Source organism: Tiliqua scincoides, chromosome 2 (assembly GCF_035046505.1).
Source record: "Tiliqua scincoides isolate rTilSci1 chromosome 2, rTilSci1.hap2, whole genome shotgun sequence".
Taxonomy (NCBI): domain Eukaryota; kingdom Metazoa; phylum Chordata; class Lepidosauria; order Squamata; family Scincidae; genus Tiliqua; species Tiliqua scincoides.
In genome coordinates this window covers 257,881,105-257,902,205 of record NC_089822.1, presented here as the reverse complement: position 1 = coordinate 257,902,205, position 21,101 = coordinate 257,881,105, and the positions used below count along the sequence as shown (strand labels likewise).

At 45.4% G+C, this 21,101-nt stretch overlaps 1 protein-coding gene and 1 pseudogene across 1 annotated transcript in view; one reads left to right on the top strand and one right to left on the bottom strand.

The window, feature by feature from the left end:
* LOC136639092 (solute carrier family 2, facilitated glucose transporter member 5-like) overlaps window positions 1-15,958 on the top strand; it is a 29,490-nt gene extending 13,532 nt beyond the window's left edge. Inside the window, exons 2-8 of the mRNA XM_066613117.1 lie at window positions 7,967-8,127; window positions 8,541-8,674; window positions 11,992-12,144; window positions 12,223-12,348; window positions 13,690-13,877; window positions 15,504-15,614; window positions 15,890-15,958. Of these exons, the coding sequence (XP_066469214.1) occupies window positions 7,967-8,127; window positions 8,541-8,674; window positions 11,992-12,144; window positions 12,223-12,348; window positions 13,690-13,877; window positions 15,504-15,614; window positions 15,890-15,958 (942 nt within the window). The remainder of the gene's footprint in view (window positions 1-7,966; window positions 8,128-8,540; window positions 8,675-11,991; window positions 12,145-12,222; window positions 12,349-13,689; window positions 13,878-15,503; window positions 15,615-15,889) is intronic.
* A 2,603-nt stretch (window positions 15,959-18,561) lies between these two features.
* The window catches only part of LOC136639091 (solute carrier family 2, facilitated glucose transporter member 5-like), a 47,774-nt pseudogene continuing 45,234 nt past the window's right edge, over window positions 18,562-21,101 (bottom strand).

The window sequence follows — 21,101 nt, the reverse complement described above, 5'->3', positions numbered from 1 at the left end:
CCATATTTTCACTCTCTTTGCTTCTGTGTTTTTTTTTTTTTTTTATTTACAATTTTTACCATCTAATTTACGATGTAATGTAATCTTACATGCCAGGCCTATCTGTAGTCTAGAAAACAATTTCATATCTATTAATGTCATCAGTGATGTATAAACTCTGCTGCATGGGGAACAGCAGAGGTTTTATCCGGGGGTAGCAGAGCGTACAGCCCCCACTCCCACTGTTATAGCCCAGTCTCTTAACCACTGTGCAATGTCAGCTCCATTGCACCAGTGTCTAGCTGACCAGAAGCAATTGCAAGGATGTGCTCCAGCACCTGCTTTGTTGGAACACTTGCCAACCCCTTCATCTCAACTGTCAACAGCTGCCCCTGGAACTTTCTGGTGTCCGTTGCCTGATTGGCTCTGGAATGCTGTTTACACTGAGGAGCAAACAGGACTAGGCTGACTTCTTCCTCTCCCTGGGACAGGAAGGAAGCCAAGGTTTGTTGGCACAAACTTCACCTGTTTGTTATAGATGCCTCCATAGGAATTACCTTGAGTAGGGTTGGTTGGTGCACTGCCTGTAGGCAGCCTAGCCCCTCGCTCTTGGGCCTGCTTATCATGGGATAACTATTCCTCCCAATCATAGTCTTATGGGCCCAATCCTGGTCACACAGGGGCACCGATAGTGTAGGAGACACAGGACACAATCCTAACTAGGTCTTCTCAGAAGTAAGTCCTATTTTGTTCAGTAGGGCTTACTCTCAAGAAAGTGTCGTTGGGATTGCAGCCTCAGAGATATAGACCATGCAGAAAAGCAGATAGACATAAAAAATTATATTAACAACGATTTATGGAAGAGCAGAAAGGAGCTCAGCCGACACAAGGGCCTGGGCAGGGCAGGGAGGACGCTGGACGGAGGCGTTCTGGGACAGGGGGAGGGCTGGTGGAGGGTGGTCCCTGAGGCGGGTGGGGAGCAGGAGGCAGGTCCAGGACCCGGCAGTTATGCCTGATCGTAGCCCCTGTTCCTGAGCAGCATAGAGTGGCTTCAAGCCACTTGTGTCACCTCAGGAGGTGGCGCAAGTCTGAGGAAACCCATGGGGACCAGGGTGCCTTACCCAGAGGTAAGGGGGAAAGTTTTCCCTTGTACCTGACTGAGCCACTTTGGGTTCCTATCCCACGCTGGATACAGCGCAAGCCTCTTCCAGCCTGTTCCAGCACAAGATAGGATCATGTCCTGAGAGCCCAATCCTGAGCTCGGCTCCAGCTTTCCATCAGGGTGTAGTGCTGCAAATGTGCCGTAAGGCTTACCTCACGGGGCTTACCGCCAGGCTACCACCTGATGGGTCTCTCTCTTCTTCCCCCACAGTTGCTCCCAACCCCTACTCTAGAAAACATGGGTGTTGCAAGGTCCAAGAAAAAGGTGAGAAATGAGTCTGTCCTGTGTGTTTATAAATCACTAATGACCTTAAGTGAAATGAAATTGTTTTCTAGACTACAGATATTCCCAGCATGTAAGAATGTATTATATGTTGGATGGTTAAAAACTAGAAATTGGAAGAACAGGAGGTGAAAAGAGAGAAAAAATATGGAGACAGGAGTATCAAAGAGATGGTGGGTGGAGGAAAAGGCTCAGAGGAGAAGCTGGTTCTGCCAAGTCCCTCTCAATGAGATTGGCAAAAAATTTTCTGAAGAAATGTGTTTTGGCTCCTGTACACTCTAACAGTGGTTCTCAAACTGTGGGTCGCAATCCGATTTCTGGTGGGTTGTGAGAAGCTGGTGGCAGCCATGTTGGAAGATGGCAAAAGACCTAGGTGGCACCATTTTGGAAGTGGGTGTTGCCATTTTAAGCTACCCAGCATTGAGACGTGCTGAGCACAGTATCAGTAGCCATATCACTGTTTGTTAGTTTCAAGCGCAATACAAGAAGCAGCTTGAGATTTTGTAAATAAAGACAGAAATAAAAACAGTAGTAAATAAATACACCAATATTTTGTTCCAGATGTTTGATTTTTTGCTTGATAGCAATGGTAGTGAGGGCAGGGAGAATTGGAAGAAGCTTCTGAGCTGGAATACGGTCTCTTGTCATTTACAGTTTGAGTTTCTAGGCAGGAACTTCCTGCTTGATGACATCACTTCCGGCTCTGATATCACAGTGATGCCACTTCCTGTTTGATGATGTCATTTCTGCCTATGACGTCACTTCCAGGTTGCTGACATCACTTTCGGTGGGTCCCAGACAGATTGTCATTCTCAGAAGTGGGTCCCAAGCTAAAAAGGGTGAGAACCACTGCTCTAAGAACTTATGGATGCCTCCTGGAAGGTTGTCATCAAGACTCTGAGTGGTATTGCTGATGGAGCCTCCTAGAATGATTTTGGGGAGATAAGCCACCTGGTAAGTGGCAGTGGGGACTAAACCATGATGGGGCTGGAAGGGCTTTATAGTATTGATCCCAATACTGCATGTGCCCTGCATGTGCGTATCATTTTTAATGAAAAAAATGTCCGAACAGCCTTCTACAGCTTATGCTATCTGAATCGGATTCTCCCAAGTGGTTACATTTAGTCTGGGGGGAAATAGAAACCCTGGGATTCTCTTTTGACCTATTGGCCACGTCCCCAGAGGTTGAACTTTTTAGGAAGCTTAAACAGAGACTTTTGGATTTTGAATTCCAAACCTTACGTCACTTGGCCTCTAGGGTATGTTTCCCTTTAAATTTCCATATCCCGCTTCACTATAGTCAGATGGCATTAGCTCTTCCTGATTAATCCAAAGGAATGTTTCGCTATTACCTGAGCCAGATTTAATGTTACTCCATCTGAAGTTCCATTGGGTAGGTACCACAAGATTCCCTCCTAGGCATGCCATTATGTTCAATGGGACTTGCTCCCAGGAAAGTGTGTATAGGATCGCAGCCTTAGGGCCCAATCCTATCCAACTTTCCAGCACCAGTGCTGCCTCAATGCAGTCCCGAGGTAAGGGAACAAATGTTCCCATACCTTGAGGAGGCCTCTGTGACCGCCTCCCCACCACAGGAAGCAGTGCGTACCTCATTGGCACAGCAGCACCAGCACTGAGACATTGGATAGGATTGGGCCCTTATACTGTTGCTGCCCCTGTAGCTCAGTGTTGATCGAGACCTTCCCCCATATACAGGTGTGTGTCGCTTAACAACTGTTTACTTAATGATGGACCACATATATGATGGTGGTCAAAGCACAATAAAGATGCTCTTAAAGAGGCAATTTTGACTCCCATAGTCTGCAGCAGATTGTCTGTTTACACAACAGAGGGAATGCAAAGCTAGCTAGTGTCTGGCAGAGAGTGTCTGTTTGCGCAACAAAGCCATAGGTTGAACTGAATATTCACTTGATCACCAAATCGCATAACAATGGGAATTGGAGAACATATCCCCATTGTTAAGTGGCGCACACCTCCATTTTTTACCGTCCAATCTATGCTGATATGCCTACTATCCATTTAGAACCTGTCTTAGTGAATAAGACTGGTTTCATGGACCTTGCAAAACGTACGTACCTACTTGATGATAGTCCAGTGGAAGTCATGGCAGGAGTTGCAAACTTTCTTATGGCGGTTGAAGAAAAGCCTGATAACAGGCTGGTGTGATATGATTTTTGTTTGTATTTTAATTTTGTTTTTTAATGGTCTGTTCATGGAGTTGACAGTTTATGCCAATAAAGGTCTTTGAATTTGAAAATAAAGAAAGAAAGCTTCTGTTGGTTTTCAATACAAGCTTATGTTTTGTTGTTTAATTAAAAATATTGCCCAGGTGGATTCAAGATTGGATCTGTGGTTGGGGCCAAGTCCTAAAGCCCTCTCACTCCCTGCTGCCCTCTTAGGTGCACTATTTATTTAAAATGACAAAACCAAAAGGAAGCCCCACAAGTGTTTTGGGTCATGTCTCGTATGACGCAGGATGCAATCCTAATTGCACCCTAGGCTGGTGCAAGTCCCTTGCACCGGCCCAGGAGGGTCAGAAATGTGCCGTGAAGCACATTTGCACTTCCTCAGGAGTCAGCAGGGCCAGCGCAGGGACGTGTGCCGGCCCATGGAGGCTGAATCCAGCCTCCAAGTCAACTTGGGAAGGAAGGATTGTGTCGGCCCAGCTCCGTTTTCCATGCAGCACGGAACAGCTTGAAGCCGCTCCATTCTCCTCAGACTTGTACCACATTCTGAGGTAGCGCAAGTTTGAGGAGACCCATTGGGGCCATGGTGGGTTACCTGGGGGTAAGGGGAAGAGTTTCCCCTTGCCTCTGGCTGAGCCACTTCTGGCCCCAATCTTGCACTGGATATAGCGCAGGCCTCCTGGCGGACCTGTTCCAGCACAAGATAGGATTGCGCTGCACATGTACAAACTGGTTTATTACAAAAGCTCTGGTATACAGCTAAGATTAAGCGGGAAGGAGCTTTGCATGGGTTTTTCATTTTGTACTGGAATTGTACCAATTGTTATGAAAAAGGAAAGGCAAATGTTCTGGATTTAGTTTAATTGGTCCAAATTATAGAGGTTGCTTTTGATCTCTTGCTATATTTGATATTTATGTTCAAGGTTTTTCTTTTTAAATGTATCTGCTATTAGTAAAAACAGGATATGTGAACTATCAGCCCAGAGTATTCAGGTCACAGTTTCTGTTCATTCATCTCATAGGATCTGACGAAGTACCTTATGTTGATTACATTTGTTTCCTGCTTGGGACCTTTCCAAAGTGGTTTCAACTTTTGGTTAGTCCATGACCCAATTACGGTAGGACAGCCCTGTGCTGCAGATGTTTTCTTAAGGGTTAATGTTTAAGATTGAACTGTTCGTAATTTTCAGTGATGTTCTGTGTTTTGGGTACATGTAACATACTTTCATTTGGGGGATTTGGGGGATGCTTTTAAAAAATTGCAGGCACACCTGTGCCCTAGACTCGCAATTCATGATTCAGCCCCTTCCCTGGCTTGAGAAATCAAATCTCTAAGTGGGTGCAAGAAAGCTCTAGTGCAGGGGTGTCAAACTATTGCAGGGGGTGAGGAGCATTGTATTTAGGCTCACACTAGAATGGAAAATGTTCTGTGTGCACCAAAACGGACTTCTGCTGCAGCTGTAGTCCCTCAGCTGTGTCCATGTGCTCCTTTGCACTCCTTCATGGGAAGCGAATGCACAAGCCAAAGAGCGACTGTAGCAGGTCAACTTCCTCCCAGATGTGACACTGTTCAGGAATGTATGCATTCCTGGCTCTCCTGTGTATGGCCTGTTGCAGAAGTTTCTGCCATGTGCCCACGGTAATGTCCCCAGCGTCCCATGTGGACAATGAATCTGGGTGAGATTAGAAAATGTCAGATCTCAGGAAATTTCTGGGCCCCCTCCTTTGGCTCCTGGGCCCCCTTTCTGACCCTGGGCCTGGGGAACAAATTACCCCCTTTACCCCCTCTCCTAGGTCCTACCCTGGCCCACCTCTTCTACTTTGTCAGGATGGCTCATTGCCAACCAACGCTGTATGAAAGGCAATGGTACAGGCCCTGCAAGAGCTGTGCCCAAAGCCTGACTGTTCTTCAGAAAAGAATTAAAGGACAATCTCACTCCTCAAAGTTGCAGGTTCAGCATTATCACGCTACATCTTTTGATAGTGATGAATGACCAGAATGACCAGGGTAACATGCCACTAGGGTAAATGCTTAATAGGGCAAATGCTTAAAAAGCTTAAAAGCCACCCCATTTCATTAGGGAAAAAGGCTTAAAAATTGAAAACTGGCTGTTCTGCTGAATTGGCATGCTCTGCTGAATTGGCAAAATGTCAAGGTTGCTCAAGGCGTCTAGCTAGACACTAGCAAGAGATAAAAACTTTAGAAGAATAACACTTTCCACATGCTAGGGAGGCTCCTGCCTTTGAGGCTCTCTGTTGGAATGGCATAACAACGAGCAGATGGGCATTATTTGGCCGAAGAATACCCATCTTAGCATTTACGGTTTCAATGCTTATTTTTCCATGCTTTTTAGAGCAAAGAACAGTGTTATTGTCTGAGCTAGAAGCCTTATGTTAAAACACTGGAAGAATTATTTCAGAACACAGAAGTCTCACAGAAGTGCCAAAAGATATCACCATGTTTGCATGTCTGTCAGTTATTCTTCCAAAGCTTGAAAATAGTTTTGTCCTTAAAGTGTAACCAACATATATATGGACATATAGTAGCAATCATAAGTAAATCATAAGTAAATTTTAACTGTCTGATTTTATGAAAATGTTTGATTCAACATAGAAACACATAGAATAATGAAAACTATGTCCAGTTAAAATATCATAGCTAGTCTCACAGAGAAGCAGTTTAGTAAGCTGTTTTGCTAGCTGAGACCTTGGGGGCCTCAAAGTCTTGCATTGATACATTTGGAAAAGATAAAACTCTTTTTTGGCAGCAGTATGCGGGCAAGCCAAGATGTTACAAGTGGGGAAAACACACATATTTGCAACATTGTAGGATGAAGCCTTAGTATTATAGAGAATGTTTATCAGTTGGCAGGCTGAAATAGGGTTTTTAGCTAGAGAGACACAGACACAGAGATAAGCAAAAGCATTCATGAGAAAGCCCCTGTTGTAACTGATATAGAGAACATGTAATGTGTTTAAAGGTAAATGAGAAATGGATTTATCATTTGAAAGAAATCCTATATACAGTAAGTTTGGCTTGTTTTATATTAAAATATATGAAAGGTATATCGTAAGAACATAAGAACAGCCCCACTAGATCAGGCCATAGGCCCATCTAGTCCAGTTTCCTGTATCTCACAGCGGCCCACCAAATGTCCCAGGGAGCATACCAGATAACAAGATACCTCATCCTGGTGCCCTCCCCTACATCTGGCATTCTGACTTAACCCATTTCTAAAATCAGGAGGTTGCGCATACACATCATGGCTTGTAACCCGTAATGGATTTTTCCTCCAGAAACCCGTCCAATCCCCTTTTAAAGGCGTCTAGGCTAGACGCCAGCACCACATCCTGTGGCAAGGAGTTCCACAGACCGATCACACGCTGAGTAAAGAAATATTTTCTTTTGTCTGTCCTAACCCGCCCAACACTCAATTTTAGTGGATGTCTCCTAGTTCTGGTATTATGTGAGAGTGTAAAGAGCATCTCCCTATCCACTCTGTCCATTCCCTGCATAATTTTGTATGTCTCAATCATGTCCCCCCTCAAGCGTCTCTTTTCTAGGCTGAAGAAGCCCAAACACCGTAGCCTTTCCTCATAAGGAAGGTGCCCCAGCCCCGTAATCATCTTAGTCGCTCTCTTTCGCTATCTCTTTAAGGGATCTATATCGCTATAGATCCCTTAAATGTACTCAAAGGAACAGGGCACAAATAGAATTAAAACATAGAGTAAAAGCAAGTTCAAAGGACCTTGCTTAACAAAGGTTGGCAGAAAGCCCCACAGTGTTTTGCTGAGAACAGGAGAAGATAAGGCAGGTGGCTCAGACAAGGCCATCCTAAAGGAGATGTATGCCAAGAAATAGCTCTAAAGACTTGCCAAAAAGGCCAGTTCTGAATAAAATAAGGTTACAGTGCTCTCTACTGGTTTTTTGAAAACTTTGTATTCTATATGTTTAAATGAACAATTTTGCCTTATTTGGAACCTGTAATTGAAGTTCACCAATCAAATGTCTCTAAGGCTATCTACAGCCTATTAAGAGTTAGCCCCATCTATGATGTCAAACGTCAGCCAATGGGAAGTTCAAAATCTTCAAACAAAGGACCCAAAATGTTATTAAGGGTCTGGTTAAGATTGACACATGCTCTCAATGCTTTGGACAGGAGTCCCTTGAGACGCCCATTGCTGGCAACAAAATAAAAGCTTGCAGACGATCACCCTGACTGCTGAGTCTTGCTTTTGAACCTTGCAACACTTTGCAACACTTTGGGCAAATGGATGTCACTGCACCTGTGTAAAGACCCTAACACTGATTATTATCTATGTGCTTCTCTTCTAGCTCAAGCAGTATTTGAGCAACTTATCTATACAAGTTGTCGATAAGGAGAGACAGGATGAAGAGATTCACCCTTCCCTGTTGATCTTCACTGTTGCTGCCTTCCTACTGGGATGTGTGTTTGGGTCTGTTTTAATTGGCCCCTTGGCCGATAAATGCGGCAGGTATTGCTGTTGTGATTGCTGAACTGGATATCTTAGGACTCAACTAGATTCTGCTGCTGGCAGAGTTGAGTGAGGAGAAGAGGTGATGTGGCTCCTGACAACCTCTGCCTCCCCAGTAACATTTACAGACCAGTCCTAATTAAAAGCAGTCTGCAGGGTACAGCAGGGCTCCTGCAGACTTTTGAGGACCTGCTCCCACATGGTCTCCAGTGGGTCTGCTATTTGAACCAGTGCCAGCTCTGAAGCTGGTGCAGGTTTGAGTAGACCGACAGGGGTGTGTCAGGGACAAAATGGAAGTTAGGATGTCAACAGAGTTATCTTGGCAGATACACACCTCATACCTTCCAGTCTGCCCAACCCAGCCCCGTTCCTCACCCTCCCTGCCCAGTTCTGCCTATTCCCACCCCTACCAGTGACCGACTTGTATCAGTGGGACAGGTGCGATGGCATTCATCTGGTGCTGTCGTCTCTAAGCAGCGCTTGGAAGATGGCCACCAGCACTGTGCTGTGCATATTGCGGACAACCATTTTGCAGCAGCAGAAAGCTGTAAATAGGTCTGGCCGCTGGCCCAGTTCTAGTTAGTGAAATAAATGTGTAGTCCCTGCATGGTTTCCCCTCTGCTTGCCAGAGGTATTCAGTCAACTGAAGCATCTTTGGTGAAACAGCAGATATGAAGATACCAGGTCACCTGTATCTTTTTAGACTTCACTCAGAGGACTGTTGGGGAGGTTGGTGGTGGAGGTGGAGGAGGAACATGTTCTCCAACCATTAGGTAATCCTACCCAGTTCAGCTTCCATTGATTCTTCACCTAGAACAGGGGTGCCCAAACCCCAGCCCTGGGACCACATGTGGCCCTCAAGGCCTCTCAATGTGGCCCTCAGGGAGCCCCCAGTCTCCAATGAGCCTCTGGCCCTCCTTAGATTTGTTGCAGCCTGCACTGGCCCAACGCAACTGCTCGCAGCATGAGCTGTGGGATGAGGGCTCCCTCCACTTCTTGCTGTTTCACATCCGTGATGCAGTAGCAGCAGCAAAGGAAAGGCTAGCCTTGCTTTGTGCAAGGCCTTTTATAGGCCTTGAGCTATTGCAAGACCTTCATTCATTCATATAAGATCATCTTTAATATATTCATTTATGTAAACTTATGTAAACTTATGTAAATTTAAAATGTAAATTAATTCTTTTTCCCCCAGCCCTGGACACAGTATAGGAGCGGATGTGGCCCTCCTGCCAAAAACTTTGGGCACCCCTGACCTAGAACATCATCTAGCATTAATCTCCAGCTCTATCTATGTGCTCTAGTTTATTTTTGGGGAAGGGCCAGAGCTCAGTAGCAGAGCACACACTTTGCACAAAGAGGGTCTCCGGCTGCATCCCCACAAATGCTTGGCATTAAAATACCTTGCCTGGCAAGGCTGCAGAAGCCATTTTCTAGCCCTTATGAACCATGTGAGCAATGCCTACCAGAAGCCAACTGAGAAGGCGGAATAATGTTTATAGTGGATTGGGGGTTGGAGTGTCCATTCTCTGCATGGTGCCTTGTCCCTTCCAGTAAGTAGCAAACCCCAGATCGCATTTTCCTTAAATTATAGTATCAGGATGTTATTACAACGCAATAGCTGCTTTCCCAGCTCATTCATTCTCTGCTCCTTTGATGCAACTATAATTCCATGGCAGTTCCCCACCCGCTTCAAAGTTTTTTAAAATTTTTTTTTTTTTTTTAAGGAAACGTGCTTTGCAGGTTAATGATCTTATAAACATAGTATCTGGTGTTACCTTGACTGTTTCCCAAACCCTTCGTGCTCATGTTGTCTACGCCTTGGGACGCTTTATGACTGGATTGGGCTTAGGTGAGTTTTTTTTAATTCATCGACCTGTCCACCAGCACCCCAAGATCTCTCTCCTGATCTGTCACAGCTCAGAACCCATCAGCCTATATGTGAAGTTTGGATTTTTTGCCCCAATGTGCATGACTTTACACTTGCTTACCCCTCTAGCTATGCCACTGGTGCATTCACAAAGAAGTGCAATGGGCATAGCTTTGCTGAAAAATGGTTGACACCAGTGCATGGCTCTGAAGTGACAAGCCCTGCCTTAAGTTTTCTGAAACTGAACAGTGGCTGGGCTCTTTGGCGGTGGAAACTGCTGAAGCAAAAGCACCAAGCAAAGCATTGGCCATGTGGATGTTTTTGAGGCGCACATCACATGACTGGGGTGCATGCTCAGGTTCTGAAGACTTGGCTCAAGTGAAGTCTTCTATGACTGGAGGAGAGCAATGGGTAGGACTGATCGCGAAACTCTGTGAAGTATTGAATAGAAAACTCTACTGCAGTGATTTTCAACCTTTTTCATCTCATGACACACTGACAAGGCACTAACATGGTCAAGGCACACCACCAGGTTTCTGACATGACAAGACACACCATGCTGCCAGTGGGGGCTCACATCTCCCATTGGCCTTATTAATAAATGACCTTCCCTCAAATTCTTGTGGCACACCTGTGGACCACTCGCGGCACATTAGTGTGCCATGGCATAGTGGTTGAAAATGGCTGCTGATTTGTAAAACTAGTAAAAAAGAAGAAATGTAACAGATGAAATTATAAGAGGCTGCTATGCATAGAAGTGAGATTGCTATTTTCTTCATTTATTTGACATATAGTTGATATTTGACATGTAGCTAGAGGTGGGAGAAAACAGTGATAACAAAATAAAAACACATAACACGTGCTCTGTAAAAAAAACCAAAAAACTCTCGAAACCTAAAAACAAACTTATTTGGGTTTTTTTAATGGGGGTGCATGGTAATGGCTGCATTTGCTGACACTATACCATCTATATCACCCACCTAGTACACTTTTAAAGCAATTATGATATATAATTACAGGTGTCCCCTGGTATCCACAGGGGTTCCGTTCTGGAACCCGCCGCAGATACTTGAATCTGCACAAACTGGGGATACCCCCCGCTCTCCGGAGGTTCATCAGATCCCCACAGAGGCCATGCACATCTGCCCGTCACCTCAGCGGGGCTCAGAATGGCCATTTAGGCAAAAAAAAAAAGTCACTTCTAAGGTTTTCACAAAACCAGAAGTTACATTTTTCTGCCTTTAAAAGGCATTAGGAGGGCTGGGGAGAGGGCTTCCTCAGCCCTCTTAATGCCTTTTAAAGGCATAAAAATGTCACTTCCAGTTTTACGGAAAAACGGTCAGTGTCTTTTTTGGCCTAAGTTTCCACTCTGAGCCTTGCAGAGGCCATGTGCACACTTGTGTGGCCTCTGTGTGGCTCAGAATAACCTCTGGTGGGTGGAGGGCGCAGGGGGTCCCCCCACATCCACAATTAAGTGAAAGAGTGAACACAGCATCCACGGATACGAGGCCCCCGTATAGTGTAAATTTTGAATAGCGCATAACACTGCTTTTTGCACTCCTAACTTTAAAAAACAACAACAAAAAACTGAAATCCTTGGAAAAAATGAAGCCATTTTCTCCTACCTGTACATATAGCATGAGGTATCCCATGGGCTTAAGGTGGGCAAATGTGTACTAATTATGTTCACCTATCTCTGACATTCCAAGGCCACTGAGAATGCATTACTGTGTATCATATGGTGCAGAGGCAGATCTGAGGAGGTCATCATACTAGTGATTGTGCACACCATGTCTCCATACAATCTCATCTGTCATAGTCATGGAGTGTCAGGCGCAGTTTGGGATAGAATAGTACCTTGTAGGACTTCCCAGGGAACATTCTGGGGTGATGAGCAATTACGTAAATAGCAGTACCTGTTTTTGGGGGTTCCTTTCTATGCAAATATTCATGTTTCTGCATACTGTGAATTAATCTTTGACTTGCTATCTTATCAGGCATATTCTCCAGTGCCGTTCCATTGTTCCTTGGAGAAATTTCCCCCACAAACCTGAGAGGGGGCATAGCCACCCTGCCCTGGTTGGCTATCAGTGTTGGCATGGTGATGTCCCAGCTCCTTGGTGGTCCTGAAGTCCTAGGTACCAAGAAAGGTAAATCAGAGAAGTGCAGCCTTAAACCCATAGCACACGAGACATGTCTCATCATCGGCAATGTGTCTTCTTCCACAGGTTTGCCATTCCTGCAGAGCATCCCAGCAATAATAGCATTTTTTCAGTTCTTCCTACTGCTTCTCTTCCCTGAAAGTCCTCGGTACCTACTGATTCAGAGGAGGGATGAAGAGGGTGCAAGGCAAGGTAAAATGGTCCTGAAATGCACAGAGAGATTTGTAGCAGTGGTAACTGCAGAGGCTGAAGAAACCTCTCCTGCTTGTTGCATAGAAACAGCAACCATCAGTATGCATTATGTATTGGTACTCATGGATAAGAACATACTAAGAGCCCTGCTGGATCAGGGAAACGGCCCATCTAGTCCACCTTCCCATGTTCCTCCAAATACCTCAGGGAGCAGTGAAGACAACATGATACCTATATCTTGTTGGATGCTATAAGCATGCAAATGTAGATCAGTATGCATTTATTCAGAGCCCCTGGAAACAAGCCATCTGTAGGCTCTTTTGTCCACATTTGGAAGCCGAGCCTTTTCTCCACCAAAGCCTTTTCTTCTCCCCTCTCCTACCCCATTTAAATTTCAGGATACATGCTGTTCCACATCTCCAATTGGCTAAGAGATAAAGCTCTGTGTGTGTGTATATATATATAACTTGTTGGTAACAGAGACAAGCCTATTTCACCCTTTTCTTCCCCACACATTTCCCCTTCTCCCTGTGGGAAAGCCAGCACCAACTTTCACAGGCCCTCCCCCTTTTCCTGCTGTCTCCTCCAGTGACTGGTTTTAAATCCAGCTGAAAAAATCGGCTCACACAGTGTCTTCCCCCCATCCCAGGGAAAGGACCTGGATGGAAAGGAGCACCATTTGCTTCCTCTGGTGGTGATTGAGCTGCCCCTCTTTGTAGCTGGGTGTTTTTCTAGCTGTAGTGGCTCTTGGTCCATTTCTGGGTGGAATTCAAGGTCCTTTTGATAAACCTTTAAGAGTATCATGTGGATGTAGTGTCTGTAGCACCATCTCCTCCCATATTAGGTGGCCTGTTTGTTCCTGGGGCAGAACATGCCTCTGTACTACCTGAATCCACTACCCATTGCTGCCTCTGTTTGTGGGTGCCATGACCCTCAGGTTGGGAAACATTTCTATAGAGCAATCCTATGCAAGTCTACTAAAAAGTTAGGTATATTAAAATAATGGGACTTACTCCCAAGGAAGTGTGTATAGGATGGCAAATCTATAGGTAGATAGGATACATAGAGACACTACTGGGCCTGGCCTGTAATGTAGGGACTGACCTCTAGCATCCAACTTGGGACTGGATCCAGAGAGTGGGAACTTTGGACCGACTGAGGCCAGTGGAAGTCCCACCACCTGTTCAAGGCCACCGTGTTCCCTTCTGTGTAAAGGTCTCAGTCAGTGAGAATTCTCTGTATGTGCTTCCCACCTGTTCCAGGTAAGTGAGGTTGGTTTTGGCGGGGGCCCTCCAAACCCTGGATCTCCTTCAATTCCTTTCTTCCTTATATCCCATCCAGCCTTGCAGAAGCTTAGAGGTCAGGATGATGTGGAGGATGAGATCGAAGAGCTCCGTCAGGAGGATCTCTATGAGCAGGAAGAAAAGGAGATGACCATCCTTAAGCTGTTGTGCTCCCCACACCTGCGGTGGCAACTTATCTGTGTGATCACCTTGTTCATGACCCAGCAGTTCTCTGGCATCACTGCAGTAAGATGATATCACTAGAGTTGTTGGGAAGGTTGAACTAACAAAAATGTGTACAGATATGGAAATGGAGGGTATTTTCATGTGCAAATGTTTGCAGGCCATCTTGGATCATCCATAAGTCACTGTGTATCTGTCGCTAGGGAGTGCAGCCTTTGTGCATTGGAAGATAATGCATCTGACCAGAACCAGAGGCTGGTGAGAAGTATCCAGTGCTCTCAGTCAGACTGTAGAGTGAGTTTGGCATCACCTAGTAGTATGGACCACTGCACCCATACTCAGATTGTGGGATTTCATTGTGTTAATCTGCCAGGAGCCCAAACCTATGCATGTCTACTCAGAAGTAAGTCCTTTAGTAATGGGGCTTACTCCCAAGTATGTGTGGATAGGATTGCACTGCAGGGCAGCTAAGCCCATTCCTGCTTTAGGTAGATGACCTGAGATGCCCCCATTTATTTCCCTAGTAACATTGAGTCAAATCAACATTGAGTTTATGACATGACATAAACATAAGAACAGCCCCACTGGATCAGGCCATAGGCCCATCTAGTCCAGCTTCCTGTATCTCACAGAGGCCCACCAAATGCCCCTGGGAGCACACCAGATAACAAGAGACCTGCATCCTGGTGTCCTCCCTTGCATCTGGCATAGCCTATTTCTAAAATCAGGAGGTTGCACCTTCCTTATGAGGAAAGGATACAGTGCTTGGGCCTCTTCAGCCTACAAAAGAGGCGCCTGAGGGGGGATATGCTTGAGACAAACAAAATTATGCAGGGGAAGGATAAAGTGGATAGAGAGATGCTCTTTTCACTCTCACATAACACCAGAACCAGGGGACATCCACTAAAATTGAGTGTTGGGAGAGTTAGAATAGACAAAAGAAAATATTTCTTTACTCAGCGTGTGGTTGGTCTGTGGAACTCTTTGCCACAGCATGTGATGACGGCATCTGGCCTAGATGCCTTTAAAAGGGGATTGGACAAGTTTCTGGAGGAAAAATCCATTATGGGTTACAAGCCATCTTTGCATTCCCCCCTTTCAATTCATGTGTGTGTGTTTGTGTGTTTTTTCCCCCTTGACATTAATAAGGAGATGCCTTGCAGTGAGGACATGGACATGGGGCAGTCACATTCCTGCAATGGAAGAGAAGTGAATTGAGAATCTTGGATCTTACCAGGGGCTGTTGACTCTTTGGGCTTTCCTAATTCCTGGTTATGGAGAACTGTGACTCCTACAGCTTGCTTTCCCCTTAGGAGTCATTTCTTCAGGTTGTAACCAGGTTGCAGGTGGAGGTGGACTCAAGGATGGTTCTGTGAGCATCACTGATTGTGTCAGCAGGCCTTAAGGCAGAAGAGGAAATGAGGTGTCTGACCTTGGCCAAACTCCTCCCCCCACGTTCTTCAAACTTGTGGGACTAACTTGGGAAAATGTAAGGTGGCATCTCTCATATATATTCTGATACCAAAAAGTTTGGCACTGGGGAATTGAGGATAACAAAACGATAGTAAAGGACTATCTTCTAGGAAATGAAACTTTTCTCCATCAAAGGCAGCTGGCATGTCCTCAGAATCCTGGGTGACCAGTACCAAATTGCATCTCTGACATTTGATTACTATGATTTGATTTCAGGCATATTATTATGCAGAGAAAGTTTTCCGAAGTATGAAGGTAGAGAAGAATAATCTTAGATACAGCAGTGCATTGTTAACTTTCTGCAGCCTTTTTGGACATGGATTATCAGTAAGCCTCTCCCACCTCTCTCTTCCTTTAAGTCTGTACCCTCTTCCTTAGGTCATAACTTTGTTAGAAAGAAATCTGCATGGAAATCATTTTATTCCAGTTCAGATAGAAGTCCCCAACTAGGCAGGGTGACCAGAACGGAGAGCCAGGGTGGTGTAGTGGTTTGGGAGGCAGGCTTAGACCTGGAAGATCCAGGTTCAAATCCCCCCTCAGGCATGAAGCTTCCTGGGTGACTAAAGGCCAGTCACTTTCTCTCAGCCTCACCTACCTCACAGGACAAAATGTGTTGTGAGGACAACAGCCGCGTCCACCATCCTGAGCCCTTTGGAGGAACGGCCAAATGAAAAATAACTGCAAGAGGATAAGGCGCCCCAAAATGTAGGACATCCAAGAAAAATGTAGGACATGACAAAATAAGAGCTAAAAAACACTCGTATATTGATTTCATGCTGTTAATTTAAACACTATATTACTTAGTTTTAAATTTAATATCTTACACATATGTAATATATTATTTATTAAATACAATAAGGCTATGCACTGCCTGCTCACAGGGAAAAGGAGGACATTTCAGTTCCTTTTCAGGTCATGAGGCTAGAAAAGAGGACATGAGCTGGAAAAAGAGGACGTCTAGTCCACCTGCAACTAGGGCCTCCCACAGCTGCTCTCAGTTTCTTCACCTCCCGTGCCACTGTGGCAGCTTGGAGGGGGTGGGTTGGCTGGTCTGCCGTGCTGTCCTGACACTGATGAAAAACTGCAGCCTTTCAGCCTGAGAGCTGAGAGGACCGAAAGGGATCCTTCTGGCCCTATATAAGCATTCACCTTGCTCCTGGCTCTTCCTACCCACCAGGGAACCGCCTACAGAAAATGAGTCTCAGAGGTTCCATGGGGAGCCTGGTCCGCCTCCAACTGGGCTGGTCAGTCAGCTTCCCAGCTGAGCCTGCCCTCCCACCTGTTGGCTAGAGGGTAGGCAGCTCTTTTCAGGTATACAGTGGTTCGCCCTGCTTGGGACCAACCAGCCACTCCACTCAGTCCAGGCTCTGTTCTTCTATCCTGGGCTGTCCTCACAGGCCCCATAAGCCATCCCACTCTTCTCCCATGGTGAGGCCCCTTTCCAGTTGCCTGCAAGCTGCCCTTCTCAGGACCCTTTTGGGCACTGTGCCAGGTCTCTTGCATCCTCATGGGCCCACACCAGCCGCCATAGGAGTCCAGTTCGGCTGTCTGGGGAGGGCACTGGATCCTGGTGAGTCTGAGGCCAGACGCTCTATATTTCTGCGGTCTAACTCTAACTTGAATTGACCACATGATCTGCCCCTGGAGTTTAGGGCAGTATATATGACTCCCTTCCACATTACTCTTCTATTTTGTGTGCGAGCTAAGAGGCAGTCATTGACCCGATGTCAACCAGTGAGCTTCACAATCAGCCAGTGATCTGAGCCCAGCTGGGACACATTGGCCACTATACTTAGCTGCCTCCTGATGGCTTTCTCTCCCTCTCTGCCTCTGTTTTGCCAGGTTTATAAAATGGATTCCTGGGGACGGAGGCCTCTGCTTCTTAGTGGTCTTGGCATCTGTACCATCTCCTGTGTTCTGCTAACCATGACCCTTGAACTTCAGGTCTGTGGCACCAAACTTGCAGCAGGAGTGCAGTGTTGCTTGTTTATTTGAAAGTTTTCCAGGGCAGCATGCAATCAACATTGAAACAATAAATATAATATGAACAGTATTTTATTTATAGTGTATGTTATGGTGTAAAGCAGTGGTTCTCAGATGTTTAACACTGGGACCCACTTTTTTAGAATGAGAATCTCTCAGGACCCACCAGAAGTGATCTCATGACCGGAAGTGACATCATCGAGCAGGAAAATTTTTGACAATCCTAGGCTGCAATCCTACCCACACTTACCCAGGAGTAAGCTCCATTGACTACCTTTGTTAAAAGCATATATGTACATAGTAGCCTGTGAAAAGTACAGAGCTGTGGCATTTCTCTTGTGCTGTGGCTGTCCTTCTGGCTTCAGATGTCTGACAGCCTTGGTGGATCAGCGTGCGCCATGTCGATCGGTCTTGTGCCAGGATTTCCAAGGTGGTGGTGTCAACATTACAATATGAAAAACAGCAGCACGAAACCGGAGAGACTGAAAACAACAGGGTCCAATAAGACTTCAACCTGAAAACGGGAGCTAACCTTCAGTTTTTGGGTTTACTTTTTTAAAAATTGTGGATGAGGGAGAACAAAATGTACTGAAAATTTGGGAGGGGTGTTAGGAGGGCTTTAGTAGTTTACCCTTGTTGCAGTCCCCCCCCCCCATGTTTGTGGGGGCCATGATTGGGATTGGAACTGTGGGTGGGGGGAATATTAAAGCCACTGGTTACAGTTTTCACCTGTTTTATGTATTTAGTAAAACCCTTCAGAGTAGAAGATTATCATAGCAGTGTTTCTCAAACCATGGGTCGGGACCCACTAGATGGGTCACGAGTCAATTTCAGGTGGGTCCCCATTCATTTCAATATTTTATTTTTAATTTATTAGACTTGATGCTACCCTGGTATGTGACTGCATTTGGGGAAATGTTACAGACCTGTACTTTTAACAAGCTACTATGTATATTCTTTTAACAATGCTAGTAAACGGGACTTAATCCTGGGTAAGCACAGGTATTGCAACCTTGGATTATTAAAAATGTTTCTGCTTCATGATGTCATTTCCAGTTATGACATCACTTCCAGTGAGTCCTGACAGATTCTCATTCTAAAAAGTGGGTCCCGGTGCTAAATGTGTGTGAACCACTGTATTATAGTTTACGTTCATGTCATGGCATTTTGAATTGCCTAGACAAAAAAAAATATTTGCCCAACCTTAAAAAGATTGCCCAACTTATAAAAAGATATAAATACTGTTAATTAATTAATTAACCTTAAAAAGATAGAACATTCCTGGTTTGAGTCATGGTGACATGACCAAGGAGGCTTCCCCCTCATAACTGCTCAGCTGCTTACCTACAGAGTAGAGGCTCTGAAGAAGAGGACATTGGATGAATGGGTTCATATGAGAAAAGGTGGTCCTTGAAGTACTCCAATCACTTGGGTAGCTTGTAATTCTGAGCTAAGTTTCACATAGAGGGATGCCCTTGGCACCATTCTCTTAGTCATAAGCCTGCTTCTTTGTTCAGTTGTTGGTCCAGTAAAGAGAAAGCAGGAAGCAAGGCGTGTTGTTGTGAGGACAAAAAGAGGGGAGCAGCTGGGTACACTGCCCTGAGCTCTTTCCAGTCCGCCGTCCTTTGCCTGATCTCTATAGCCTGGGATGGTGGTAGTGGATTCAAACTACTCCGATCATTAAGCGGATTTATATACCACTCAGCAATGGCAAAGACCAGCTGTATTTAGAAACGTGGGGTGGCCTTGCTTTTGGATCATTTGCAGACATATACACAAGGAAAAAAAGTTAGTTTGACCCTTAAAATTTACTTGGGTGAAGCAAAATGGCCAAAGGTGTAGATCACCTTTGACAGATTTTTCCCGCAAAACTGACCCCACATATTTCTGATGTGGGCTCAGCTCTTGCTGTTCACTGGCATTTGTTGCATTCTGTGGGCCAGTCCTGCTGTGGTTGAAGGCGTGCCAGTGGCAAAGAAGGGACATTCCTTAAGATAAGAGGCGCCTGGTGACTTCATTCGTGCATTATCTGAAGCATGATCAACTTTCTCCAACAGGTTATCATGCCATGGATGGCTTATGTTAGCAGTTTTCTCCTCTTCATCTTCGTAATTGGAATTGTCCTTGGGCCAAGTAAGATGATGGATGCACTGAACTCCAGTGGAGGGAGGGATAACTGGGATAGATAAATTGGTAGAGCTCAATCCTAAAAGGAATTTGGGCTGGATTAAGTCCTTTACACTGGCCCAGGACTGTCCCAAATGTGCACTCGGGAGCCGGGTAGGTACAATGACTTGTGCTGGCTTCCTGGCAGCTGATCCAACTCGGTGAAAGGTGTGTTTGCCCAGGCCTAAGGAAGCCAGCATTTAGGGTTGGAGAGGGCAGAAGGAGGGTGCAGTAGGGGTGTTTCGGGACAAGGGAGAGCAAGCAGGGTGGGCTGATTGGCAGGCAGACCAAGCCCAAGAGGCAGGTGGGACTAGCCCCCAGCACTTAGGCCATATCCTAACCCCCTCTTGGGCCAGCAATTTAGCCACTCCCATCCCTGCATTGGATGCAGCACAGGCTAGCCAGCCTGCCTCCAGTGCAGGAGAGAATTGGGCTGCCTGATAATTAAAATGGTATTAATTGTTGCAAGCCTTTCTCTCGTAACAGATTGCATTCCGCACCTGATGTTATTAGAGCTGTTCCTGCAGTCCTCTCGGGCTTCAGCCTTTTTAGTTGTGGGATTTTTTCAGTGGTTCTTAATCTTTGCTGTTGGTTTCGCATTTGTTTTGACAGAGGTGAGTGATTTTGCAGAAAAGTGTGGTTGGGTGGATTTGAATGGTCTGAATCAGTAAACCAAGCCCAGCCCTCCCAAATTCTACTTTTTCCCTAAAAATGACAAATGAAGCTATATCCTAAGGGTGATTGGTTAATTATAATAAGATAGCACTTTGAGCTGAATTTTTAGGGATATCAGCTGAATGTCAACTCCAAAGATGCTTACTACACCCTTGAGCAAGTTTGTTTTTCAGATTAAAAAGTTTGTCTTTCTGCTATGCCCAGTGGTTCCCCAGGGTCTCTGGCTCACTGCACCCTTAGTATGTTTGTTTACAGCACACCTGGCAGTTCCTGTGGTACCTTTAAAATATATCGCATTGCCCCAATGAGATCACTGTGGCACACAGTTTGGGAACTGCAGGCTTAGCCTGGTAATGAGGAAATTCATCTCTTGAACTCAAAACCTCATGGCCTGCGGGTGGGGGCTATGGTCGGCTGCACTGGAGAGGCTTTGGCTTGAGGCTGGAGCTGTTGTTTTATAATGGTATCCTAGACAGCTCTCGTCTCCCATACTGCAGAACTCCAGGCTGCAGCTCAAATTTCTACTTCCAGCATAAGACAATTCCAGCAGAATTGCAATCTGGAATATGCAATCCGGGCCTGTTTTTGTGTTCAGCCTCTCCTGGCCTGATCCAGATCCCTACATTCCTGGGTGCTTGTAAAGACTGAAAAAAAGAGATACCCCTGCCCTGTCTCCTTGGAAACAGAATTCCTGGAGGAAAATAAAAGCATGATTAAAAATAAGCTACTATATTATGCTCATGTCTGTTTCTCTCCCCCCCCCCCCGCCATTTTGTTTCCATCTCTAGAAATATATCAGAACCTACAGCTTCCTCATATTCCTGCCATTCTGCGCGGCTGGCTTTTTATATATCCTCAAGGTTGTCCCAGAAACAAAGAGAAAGACTTTTCTGGATATTAGGAAGCTCTTGGAAACATTATTGCCTCAGAAGTACCTGAATGAGAAGCCAGAAGCAATAAAGAAAAAGAGAGAGAAAGCCACTAGGCACA